Source organism: Myotis yumanensis, unplaced genomic scaffold (genome assembly GCF_028538775.1).
Source record: "Myotis yumanensis isolate MYYU_CA2020_CCGP unplaced genomic scaffold, mMyoYum1.0.hap1 SCAF_13, whole genome shotgun sequence".
Taxonomy (NCBI): domain Eukaryota; kingdom Metazoa; phylum Chordata; class Mammalia; order Chiroptera; family Vespertilionidae; genus Myotis; species Myotis yumanensis.
The window spans coordinates 36667662-36680266 of NW_027223764.1; the positions used below are offsets into that span (position 1 = coordinate 36667662).

The window sequence follows — 12605 nt, forward strand, 5'->3', positions numbered from 1 at the left end:
CTGCAAGATTAAAAAAAAAGAGGTTTTATTTTTTATACTGATATTAAATAAGTATACTTTAAATGTATTTTTACTTGTTCTCATTCCCCCCCCCCCAAAAAAAAAAAAAAAAAAAAGCAGGTCCTCCTACCTCCTCGCCCTATATAATCATATTTTTCCTCCTTCATCTTCTCTTCATCTGGTATGCTGCTATCTGAGCCCTTCCTCTTATTTGAACGAATATTTCTTTGTTGCTGGTGTGTATTTTGTTTTGGTACAGCAGCTTGGGAGTTCATTGTTGGTCTGGGACTATTTGCCTGGGCACGTGTATAATGACCCTAAAAAAAAAAAAAATACACCAATTAACAATGATTTATTTACAACCTGATCCTAAGTAATCTAAGGGAAAATTTTTTACAATAATCCAGAACTAACAACATACATACGTGAACAGCGTTGCTATTTTGACTAGCACGAGACCTTCGTCGTGATGTAATGCCAATATTTTCACCTTTTAACAAAGAGTGAACAACATCATCTAGAAAGGTCATTTGAACCATAGAAGGATCGACATTCTGTGGTTCTAGTACCTAATCCATGACACAAAAAAAGAACAAAAATTAAATCCAGTCAGCTAGTCAATGTGTTACTTAGGCACATTCATCAATGAATAGAAATGTCTAGAAATCAGTTTGGAATTCTTAATTTATAAGATACTGCTATACTTACAATAAGCTAATTTTAATCATCATAGAGAAAATTACTTCAACTTTCTTCTGAGATCTACTATTGTATCTGCTAGCCAAGAATTAAAAAGCAAATATATCTATTGCAAGTACACCTTGAAAAACAAATGAGTATGATGCCAAGTCATAAAATAATTTTCAAAAAAAAGGTATAAAATAAAATTAAGAAGATAGAGCTTAGAGGAAAAGGACAAAAGTGTAAATAAATAAATAAATATAAATTTTAAAAGAGAGGCTAAAGAAGTAATTTTTTAAAAACCTAAAGGCAATTTTGTTCTTCACTGAGAGGTGAAAGTTCATCACCTTTACAGGAAAAAAATACCATTTAAATAATAGTATTTTCACAAAATTTTAACCAAAGCATTCAAATTGTTTATAAAGGGGCTCTCATTAATTCAGTTACTCTCTACAACTCATACAGGTAAGATGGTGTAAATATCTATTTTTTTCAAGAAAATAAACTACAGCTTTAAAAGATTTGAAATTAAGACTTTCAGACTATTTACTTATTTATTTAAAATATTTATTGTTGAAAGTATTACATATGTTCCCCCCCCCCCATTGACCCCTTCTAAATCCCGCCCCTCTCTCCCCTCCACTCCTCCTTCTTTACCACTTTATTGTCTGTGTCCATGAGTTATTCATATATTCATACAAGTTCTTTGGTTGATCTCTTCCCACCTACTCTAGCCTTCCCCTCTGAGATTCTTCAGCAGACTGCTATTTAAAAATTCCATTTGAAATTTGTATCCTTAATACTCACCATAAAACTTAAGGGAGCATACCAACTCTGAAATTTAATGTGAAAAGAACTACAGCATATATTAAAAGTTTTCATAATGGAAAAGAAAACATTCGGGAATTATTTTTATTCCTGGAGAGATGGGAAAGCTGACTTTACAAAATATTTTGCTGACCTAAGCATTAAAAAACACCCCACACTAATCAATTAAAAGAGTCTGATGTCTATATTTAACAGACTGATTTTATCAGTGTTGAAATAAATTTGGCATCATTATCTCCCTGTGACCTAAAGAGACCTCTATGTAACATCAATATATTTAAACTTATTGGGATTATATGACTAAAATAACAGATGAAAATTACATAGTGTCAGCCTATTGATCTATTTTTGGGGAACAATGAAAATTTGAATTGTATATATCTGTTTCCAAAAATATTAGTTGTACTATTTACCTGATCATTCATAACGATCATGGTGCGAGTGAAGAGATCATGATGAGTAATTATGCCAGTAAACCACTGGGTGGCAGAGTCTTGTCTATATACTCTCACTCTGTATCCATTTAAGGAATAAGGACCTAAAAAAAAAACAAAAAACAAAAAAACAAAAAAACACAAATAAAAATAAAGAATAACCCAAGAAATAGGGATATCTTAAATGGAGACATTTTCATTTAAAAACTATCTTTTAGGAGAAACATGAGTTATGACACAAATGGGTAATACTCAGTTGGATATAAGTAAGTATATATAAAAGACAGATCATTATCAAGTTATCATTAAATACACTCTCCTAGACACAAATACTTTCTAACTCAATGGAAATAAAGTAACTAAGTCAGAAAGAATGTCTCTGGGATCATAAGTTAATAAGAGGATTGTACAAAATGTAAAGTTATAGTGGTCTAGAAAGTAGTAAGGATACAAAGCTACTTAACAAGGTTGGGGTACATTAACTACATGGCTAAAATGGAAAGGGTAATGTGGAACTTATTGCCTCAGTCTCCTAGTTACCATACTTTACTATAAGAAACTATAAATTTTGATTTCTCTGTGATAGCTAGGAAAACGTGCCCAAAATCGTAAAACATGTAGAGATTGTCTAGTGAATTTATAAATATGGCACTAAAATGCTCTATAAAGAAATATGGCATACTTTTGGATTATATTCACTTCTTATAGATATACCATGTCTATATATAAGTAGGCCTATTAAAACAAGTCAATCCACAGAATATACAGGGTGGGGCAAAAGTAGGTTATATTGTGAGCATATGAAATCCAAATTGTTATTTATTAATTACTAGAGGCCCAGTGCACAAAATTTGTGCACGGGGGTGGGGGTGGGGTGGGGGTGGGGAGGGAGGAGGGTTGTCTCTCAGCCTGGCCTGCACCCTCTCCAATCTGGGACACCTTGAGGGATGTCCGACTGCCAGTTTAGGCCTGATCCTGCCACGTGACCAGCATTAGGACATCCCTCTCACAATCTGGGACCACTAGCTCCTAACCGCTCGCCTGCCCGCCTGCCTGCCAGCCTGATTGCCCCCTAACCACTCCCCTCACAGCCGGATCGATGCCTAACCGCTCCCCTGCCGGCCTGATGGCCCCCAACTGCCCTCCCCTGCTGGCCTGATGACCCACAACTGCCCTCCCCTGCCGGCCTGATTGCCCACAACTGCCCTCCCCTGCTGCAACCCATCTCCTCTGAGTGAGGCGGTGGAGACGCCAGGACCAGCCTCCTCCGCGCCACGCAGAGCTGCGGGACTCCCAGGCCTCATTGCACAGAGTGGCCGCCAGGCTACGCTGTGCGTGCAGCCATCTTGTGCCAGCGTGAGGGCGTGACGCCACCTAGGCTATTATTAGTATAAATTGTATTATTTTCCTTATGGACAACTGTAAACCTACTTTTGCTTCATCCTGAACCTGTATAATGGAGATAAAAATTTCTCCAATTCACAGGTACCAGTGCACTTTAGAATAACTCTAAATAATGACCAATTTTCAATTCCCATTAGCACACCATCTTAACTACTTGTTCCCACAACCAAACAATTTTGAGTTAGCCTCATTTTTTATTTTTTATAAATATTATGTTTTAAAAAATGATTTAAGAGCAAGAGGAAGGGGGAGAGAGAGAATCATCAATGTGAGAGAGAAACATTGACCTGTATTATGTACCCTGACCAGGAATCAAACCAGCAATCTTTTGGTGCAAGGGATAAGGCTCAACCAACTAAGCCGCACTGGCCAGGGCACTGCCTTAATATTTTCACCTCTAAGAACATGATAAGGAAGAAAGGTTATTAAAAAATATTAACCTGGTTTCTCCATTGAATAAATTAGAAGAAAAAAGGTAAGACAGGACATAACAACCAATTTGTGGACTTTTTTTGATCCCCTAATTTTCAATCAATCCTGATAAAAATAATTTAAGACATTTATGAGACAAATGGAAATTTTAACCCAAGTATTCAGTACTTGATATTAAGGAAGCTTTTTTTCCCCGGTATAATAACGATGTGATGTCTTTAAAAACAGATAGGATGTGGTGATGTCTGAAATTTTATAAAAGTAAACAGGAGTATGGATGTGACAGAATCTGCCATGGTTTTATAATTCCTGGTGCTTGGATATAAGAACATAGAAGTTCACTGAAATATTATAATACTGTTTATGTTTCAAATTATTCATATTAAAAGTTTAAAAAGTATTTAGCTTAAGAATTTAGTAAGCAGATGATCTGTTGCCATACCTACACAAAGCAAAACAGCCACAACTTTGGGATTATCTCTCTTAATACTTAAATGGCATGGAAGTTGAGAACTGAGATAAATATGGAAATTTGACCACAAAATTCCTTTTTATAAAAATTAGACCTAATATCAATACTTCATGTCACGTTGTCCCTATTTTAATTTAATTACACAAAAAGCTTTACATTTACATAATGATTTTACTGACAGAAAAAGAAATCACTAAGAATTATAAAACCCCACTGATTTAAAAGTCACATGTTGTAGACAAACTTGTTTCTAGGGGGGAAAAAAAGAAAGAAAAAACTAAGACTAGTATTGTAGTAATCACTGAGGAAGGCAAACTGAAATAGACCACTTTTATCAGATACCAACAGCATTCTTCAAAGGAAATCAATTGTGGCTTTGGGCAACCCTCTACTGCAAACAATGCTTCCTTTTCCGGGAAGGACACACCTAAAGCATTCTGTAAATATGGAAATTTTTCCTATCAACAAAACATCTGTGTGGCGATAATTTCATGCCAGGCAGCTATCTCAAGTTGGTTAATTGGACTAAAAAAGGAATGATCAACTTTCTATTAAAATTATTATGATTTTGCTATTATTTTTCCTGGACTGTATATAACTCAAAATATGAGACTAGGCTTTCTATTTATATTGCACATAATTGAAACAACCAAAACCTAACATGAGAAAATGTTCAGTTTAAAAACAAAACAAACCCAGCTGGCGTGGCTCAGTGGTTGAGCGTTGACCTGTAAACCAGGTCATCAGTTCGATTCCCGGTCAGGGAACATGCCCAGGTTGCACGGGCTTGATCCCCAGTGAGGAGTGTGCAGGAGGCAACTGATCCAGGATTCTCTCTCATCATTGATGTTTCTATCTCTCTCCCTATCCCTTCCTCTCTGAAATCAATAAAAATATATTTAAAAAAATAATAATAAAATGAAACAAAACAAAACTTCCACACAGAGAAATACAAAACTTTAAAATAGTTACCTTGCATAAAAATCTCCTGAACCTTTTGTTCCTTTACCCAAATTTTCACTTCTTCCTGAAGTTGTGGATTGTCCCTGAGAACTGGGTTTAGGCTGTCTATGTCCTCCTAGAATTACAGATTAAAAGGAAGGTCCATGTTATGCTCTTATAACATTAATGTTACCAAATTTCCCTCCTACATGTTCTAAAGATGGAAAAAAAATTCCTTGATTAAATGTATGAAAAAACACAAGTTCTTAAGTAATAATTCATTAGTAATTAAATAATAACAGAACACCAAAATAAATTAATCCATGGTAAAATTTGCTCCTTGACAACCATGTCATGTCCTAAAGGCAAAATCTGAAATCTATTCATCTGTTTTTAACTTCAAGTATGGCCTTATACAAGTCATCTTTTTAAAGGGTTTCACTGTTAGAAACAATATACAAATGAACCAGCATCAGGTCATTTAAGGTTGTCAGCAAAAGAATCAAGCTGAATATTTTAGTGACAATAAAAATATACATAGTTGAGTTACCATTCTTCCCATAATGCCTAAAACGTTAGCTTTAAATGACAAGTCATTATCTAGTATCTTGATTTAAATGTTATTAGTTTTGTTCTACTAAATACAGCTGACCAGTAACTTCAATGCTAAAAGTTTTCAAGCCAGTGTCAAAGCATCCAGGCAATTAAAATTACGTTATTGATGATATTATCCTTATAACAAGGTGGATCTAGAGAGAAATAACAAGTTCTCTCATTAGAGATGTGAATCACACAGCCACGTTGTTGCCCACAAACTGTTGGTACCCTGCTGGACTCTCTGACATTCTGTTCTCTCTCTCTTAAAGCACCTCTGCTGCTCCTCCATTTGAGATCAGCAACAGGAGCCGTAGGGTAGAGCTGGGAAGAACAACAAAGCAGCACTGTCAATTGGCGGCCTTTTTAAAAATGGACTGGCAGATTATGGAAACCAGTGAATAGAAGAAGCTAAATGAAGATAGTTGTATCTGATGAATAAAAATAATTTGCAATTTGGAAGAGCCGAAAGTGGCTGAAGAGTACAAAAGATGAATCCCTAATCAAGCAGGTAGGTCATACTTTACTCTTCTGCTTTAAAGTTTTTCTAAGTAAAGCTTTTCCTTCTCATGTCATCACTGCTTTTAGGGACTACTTTGAATTTTTGGAGTAATACTGTGGTAGATAATGTGATTTCATTTGTACCTAGTGAACACTACAGGTGAAGTAAAGGCCTTTAAAGTTATCAGCTATGTTCCTTGGAAAAGATACAAAAGTGCTACTTTAAAGCAAAAGGAAATACTACAGTGAAAACTGTCACACAAAAAGGTAGATAAAATGTGTCATTTTGAAAAAAATAATTGCCCATGACTAGTCTTCCCTTTTGTAAAAAAAGCTTTTTAGCAATTCCTTTTGCACACTTAGTTAACATCATCATTTTAAGAATAGAAAATACCATAGAAAGTTCAGGCTTGAATCCTCTTGATACACACCAGGTGATAGACTGATCTATGACAGACAAAACACAGGAAACTTTCTGTTTCCCAAGGAAATCCATTACTATTTCCAGACAGCCCTGACAGCTATCAAGTTCTTTTAAAATCTTTCTTACTTTAACTTCCATACACAGATCCAAGCTTAACTCCTTAGAGTCAAACACAAACCTAATCGCTTTCCTAAGCTGATAGTCTAGTCATTCAAACATTTGAATTCTGGTTTTAGGTATCTATAGACTCAAGTCTTCTCTAGTTTTAAACATCTATCTAACCTTTATTACAACTGCTCTTGTCACTGTTATTCTAGACGTTTAACTGTCAAGAAGAAAATGGGTACTCATCTAGAAAACCACACAATCACCTGGATGTCACTGCTGACTTTATACAAAGTTTACTATGGCCTATTGCTCCCAAGCCTTTATATTTTGGGGGGAAATGGGGCACAAACTGCTATTAAAACAGCACAGCCATATTCTGTAGATAGGTATAACATCAGTTACCCTGTATTGAAAATTTACAACTTAAGATACAGGAATATAAAATTTACTTGCTCAACATTTATGTATATTTTATTTATTCAACAGGTTAAAATAACAGGCTGAATTTCCAAAAGTAAGACACCATACCAATATCCTCTCAAAAATGACCCATTCATTTTCTAGCACAAAAAGCATACCATTAAAAACTAATAATTAACTCCATTTCCTAAAATGACCTTATAAGTTCAAATTACTGTGTTATCAATTTCCCCTCATCTATAAAGCAGAGTTACTAATAACTGCCTCTTTCCATCTTAATGTTTTTATAAGATTTAAAAAAATACCACAAGCACTTTCCTTAAAACATCCAATTCTGAATTATGCCTAATACTGGATGACAAGAATTACTAAATTAAAACCCATGAAAATTATCCCAATACATTGCCTGGTTATGATAGTCATATTGTTACTGAAGTCCTCCTCTATGTATAGTGCTCTGAAAGTTACAGGTACTTCAGTTAACTGTAGTCATCATTCCCTTTGTGAGCTTTTTACACTTGGAGTGCGGGAAACGAGTTAAGTCGGCTCGCGTGAATTGCGCGTACTCCGAGGGAGCCGTCTTTAACTCGGTTCATATAGATTTGCGGTGGAGTGCGGGAAACGTGTAAACTCGGGCCGATTGTAACTGCGTATTACCAAATATTTGTTTGTAATCCACCCTTTTGGTGGATGGAACAAAACCAAAAGACAGAGCCATCTTATATTTTGGCGGGAAATTCACCCGCACTCCATTAAAGAGACTCAAAAAAGGACAAATTATAAGAGTTGCTAATGCTAACGAAGAGCCAAATGAATGCTCCCCTCCCCCTTTTTTATTGACCTGAACAATTCTGTGAAAGTGCTAAAAATCAGATACAAGGCAGGCAGACTCACAGACATGAGAAACTAAGGATCTGTAAATTAAAAATGCTATAAATAGCCTGGCTGATTTGGCTCAATGGATGAGTGTTGACCTATGAACCAGAAGTTCACAGTTCGATTCCCAGTCAGGGCACATACCCAGGTTTTCGGCTCAATCTCCAGTAGGGGGTGTGCTAGGAGGCCGATCAATGATTCTCCCTCATCACTGATGTTTCTATCTACCTCCTTCTCCCTTCCTCTCTAAAATCAATAAAAATATATTTAAATAAAACACAAAAATCATAGCTTTAAAAAATGCTATTTATTCATTATCTTTCACAGAATGCAACTGACTAATATAGAACTTTAGCTGTGCCTCGAGTGAAGATTAAAAAAAAATAATAAAACCCCCAAGAACAGGGGAAGACCCAATCAGGGAGACAAATATAGCTTATATGACACTTTGAAAAAGATTAGGGTTAAAGAGAAAGGAAATGTCACACCACATCCTACCACAAAATTGTCTTCATGTACTACTGGGAGAAATGATCAATATATTTCAAACATTTTACCTGGTATTTTCTGCTACATAAAATTAAGGCTATGGTTATTTCTAAAATGTTTCTAACATAGTTTTGAATCTACTAGTATAGTCAGTTTTGGATACCCTCATTCTTTCTTCCTAACACAATCTATGATAAAACCTAAAATTTTCCAGATTTACATAATTGCTAAAATTTTAAGTTTTAGGCAGAATTTTAAATTATTATAATTATTTAGAACTACTAGATTCCCTGCTATAAAACAAACATCAATATTTTAGAGTCAAGAGTGTTATAGATTTTATGTATTCACGCTGAAAAAATAAAAAACATGCAAGATTTTAATGTACATGAATCAGAATTAAGCTGAAACATAGGATTGATTCATTTACTCACTGCAATCCTTAATTTGTGTAATTTAAAATAAAAACAAAACTGACTTCAATAGCAATTAAGCCTCACTTTTTAAAAAGCAAGCTTTAGAAACAATGTTCTGTTACAAATAGCCTGGGTAGCCTTAGCAAGTTCTTGCAAAACAGAATCAAAGGCATTGACTAGCTGTAGAAATCAGTGAGCAAGCCTGAGGTCAGCAGTGAATCTAAAGGCAGAAGTAAATGTTGAGGTGGGGACTATGCTTTGGATTACAAATAAGTAGAACAAGGAGATAGAATTTGTTGTTGCTGTTAATTCTCACCTGAGGATATTCTTTTCATCAATTTTTAAGGAGAGTGAAAGAGAGAGGGAAAGGGAGAGAAAAACATCAATGTGAGAGAAACACATCGACAGGTTGCCTCCTGCAGGCGTCCTGACCAGGCCACTGACTAGGGTCCTGGCTGGGGAGGAGCCTGCAACCAAGGTACAGTGTCCTTGGCCAGAATGGGAATCAGGACCCTTTGGCTGGACACAGGCCTACACTCTATACACTGAGCTAACAGGCTAGGGCAAGGAGAAGACTTTTTACTTATATGTTTTCCTTATTTATTTATCTTATGGACTTAACTTTTACAGTTTCTTTTAAAGTCTTTTTGTCACAGTCTTCTTAATTTGTCAATATATTACTATAAATTGACAACCTTCTAGAACAGAGCTTTTCAACCTTTTTCATCTCATGGCATACATAAACTAATTACTAAAATTCTTCAGCACACCAAAAAAATATATTTTTTGCCAATTTGGCAAAAAAAAAAAAAAATTTTGATTAAGTCACACCAGACAGTAATTGTTGTGTTGGTGTGTTGGCTGCTGTCAATTTTTTTTTTTTTTTTTTAAACAATCTAAGAGAAAAGAGTCAGTGCCCCTGAAAATAGTCAGGGCATGTTTTAAAAATTCTTGCAGCACTGGCTGAAAATCGCTGTTCTAGAATAATATCACCTTTCTCACGTTTTCCCGATAAAAATAATCTACCAATCTTTCTAAATTGTTTTATTTACCATATTTCATGGCTCCCAGTTTTAGAAAAGCAAGTTTATGAAGCACATGAATGTTAAAAAATGTTTCTCACCTGGCCAGCATGGCTCAGTGGTTGAGCATCAACCTATGAACCAGGAGTTCACAGTTCGATTCCTGTTAGGGCACATGCCCAGGTTGTGGGCTTGATCGCCGATCAAGGATTCTCTCTTACCACAGATGTTTCTATCTCTTACTCCCTTCTCCCTTCCTCTCTGAAATCAATAAAAATATATTTTTTAAAAAAATGATTCTCGCCGAGACCGGTTTGGCTCAGTGGATAGAGCGTCGGCCTGCGGACTGGAAGGTCCCAGGTTCGATTCCGGTCAAGGGCATGTACCTGGGTTGCGGGCACATCTCCAGTCGGGGATGTGCAGGAGGCAGCTGATCGATGTTTCTCCCTCATCGATGTTTCTGACTCTCTATCTCTCTCCCTTCCTCTCTGTAAAAAATCAATAAAATATATTAAAAAAAAAAAAAATGATTCTCTCCTCTTCCCCTTTTTCTCAAAAAAAAAAAAAAAACACACACAAAAAAAACATCCTCGGGTGAAGATAAAAAAATAAAAATTGGAAAATAATGTTAATTCATTTCATAATCACTATAGCTAAATCCTGGTAGCTTGATCCCAGAATATTACAGATAAGTATTCCATCATCCTCAGAATTCTACCTTGAAGCTTATTGCCACAGTAAGCAACTGGCCATTATATATCCATCCAAATATTTAAGGAATCTCTCCTTTAAACTTCCACTTGGTATTACTTGCTATTATTTATATCATTAATAACTAAAATAGAAATGGTTATATTAACGTACAGCATGAGAAATTATGAAAGCAGTAAATTTATATCTGTTGATCATGGACAAATATTCAAAGTTTATTTTCTGTTTAATTTAAAAAATATCTAAAGCACTTTCACAAATGTTAACCTCACTTAATTCTAAGAACCCTACTTTGATTTTATTCTTTCCAATTTACAGATGAGTAAACAGTCAAAGATTATGTAATTTACCCTCAATTACATTACATGGCTGGAAGGGAGGCAAAGCAGCAAGCATCTGCCTACTGTCAAAACCCTTTCCACATACCTTTTACCAATCCATGTACTTGCAGTATCAAAATTTTGAATACTCTTTGCCGAGTATTCAATAATTTACTTATGATACTAGTAATATGACACAAAGTGAAAGGAAGCCCAATTAACCAAATTATTTTGTTATTTTAAAATACAGAAAATGGCCAAAACCGGTTTGGCTCAGTGGATAGAGCGTCGGCCTGCGGACTGAAGGGTCCCGGGTTCGATTCCAGTCGGGGGCATGTACCTGGGTTGCGGGCACATCCCCAGTGGGGGATGTGCAGGAGGCAGCTGATCGATGTCTCTCTCTCATCGATGTTTCTAACTCTCTATCTCTCTCCCTTCCTCTCTGTAAAAAATCAATAAAATATATTTAAAAATAAAATAAAATACAGAAAATGATGTTTATGGAATTAAAACAAGTTCACAGGAATATGGTATTCCAAGATTTGGAATGGATATTATAAGACAACAGATTGTAATAATTTATCAGATATAATTAACTTACCAAATTATCTAAAAGAATTTTAGAATAGAATATCCCATATTAATATACATGCCCTATTACATCAAACCATAAGACTACAAATTTTGCTTTATTTGTTCATTTATAATCAAGGTTACATTAAAAAGTTAAGCAGATTATTTTATTATATTAATTAAAAATAACTGCCATTTGGGTTTCTCTGTTAACCTCCCTACTGAAACCAACCTCTCAAAAAAATATTCTCTTGAATACACTTTATGTAGACATAGAATATTTCTGCTTTAAAAAAAAAATCCTCACCTGAGGATATTTTTTTCTGTTCATTTTTTTCCAATAGAGAGGTGAAGGGAGGTAAAGGAGGGGGAGAGAGAGAAAGAAAAACATTGATGTGAGAAAGGCACATCCATTGGTTGCCTCCTGCACATGCCCTGACCGGGGCCGGGACAAACCTGTAACCAGGGTACCTGTCCCTGACCTGGAATCAAACCCTTGACCCTTTGGTTTGCGGCCCGTGTTCTAACCACTGAGCAAAACAGGCAGGGTTATTTCTTCATTTTTAATATACAACTTGCTTAGTGTCATTGGTAGGTCTTCTTTCAATTACCACAGAGCAAAAATCAAAACAATTAAGTAAAACTTTTAAAACTACTTGAAGGAAAACGTGTTTCCTTCTAAAGCCACATGTCAATATTCTTTGTGATAACTTTAATAATAGTTTTGAATTTTTATGGCAGTTCAAAAGTCTGGAAGGCAATTTTTCTTTCAAGTTATTTATCAGCATGATTTTTACAGAGTTGAGTCATCATGAGTTCAACCTACTGAGTCACCTGCTTATAACATCTGCTAACCACAATTTACTAACTGCAGCTTCCTCAAACTTAACACTGAACAAACTCAGGAAGGCCTGGTAACTGTTTAATGTTTTCTAAAGAAGCAACTGAAAATATTCTT

General features: G+C 35.4%; 1 protein-coding gene across 6 annotated transcripts in view; it reads right to left on the reverse strand.

Annotated features, from left to right (window-relative positions):
* The window catches only part of JMJD1C (jumonji domain containing 1C), a 247062-nt gene that overhangs the window by 52875 nt on the left and 181582 nt on the right, over positions 1 to 12605 (reverse strand). For 3 of the 6 annotated variants that reach the window (XM_070432828.1, XM_070432827.1, XM_070432831.1), the window contains 4 exons: positions 5224 to 5329; positions 1923 to 2047; positions 426 to 569; positions 131 to 317 (listed from right to left, as the gene is read on the reverse strand). In XM_070432828.1, the coding sequence (XP_070288929.1) occupies positions 131 to 317; positions 426 to 569; positions 1923 to 2047; positions 5224 to 5230 (463 nt within the window). In that variant the 5' untranslated portion in view covers positions 5231 to 5329. Of the gene's footprint in view, positions 1 to 130; positions 318 to 421; positions 570 to 1922; positions 2048 to 5223; positions 5330 to 12605 lie in introns of those variants that run through there. The other 3 variants (XM_070432830.1, XM_070432829.1, XM_070432832.1) reach the window with 2 other exon arrangements.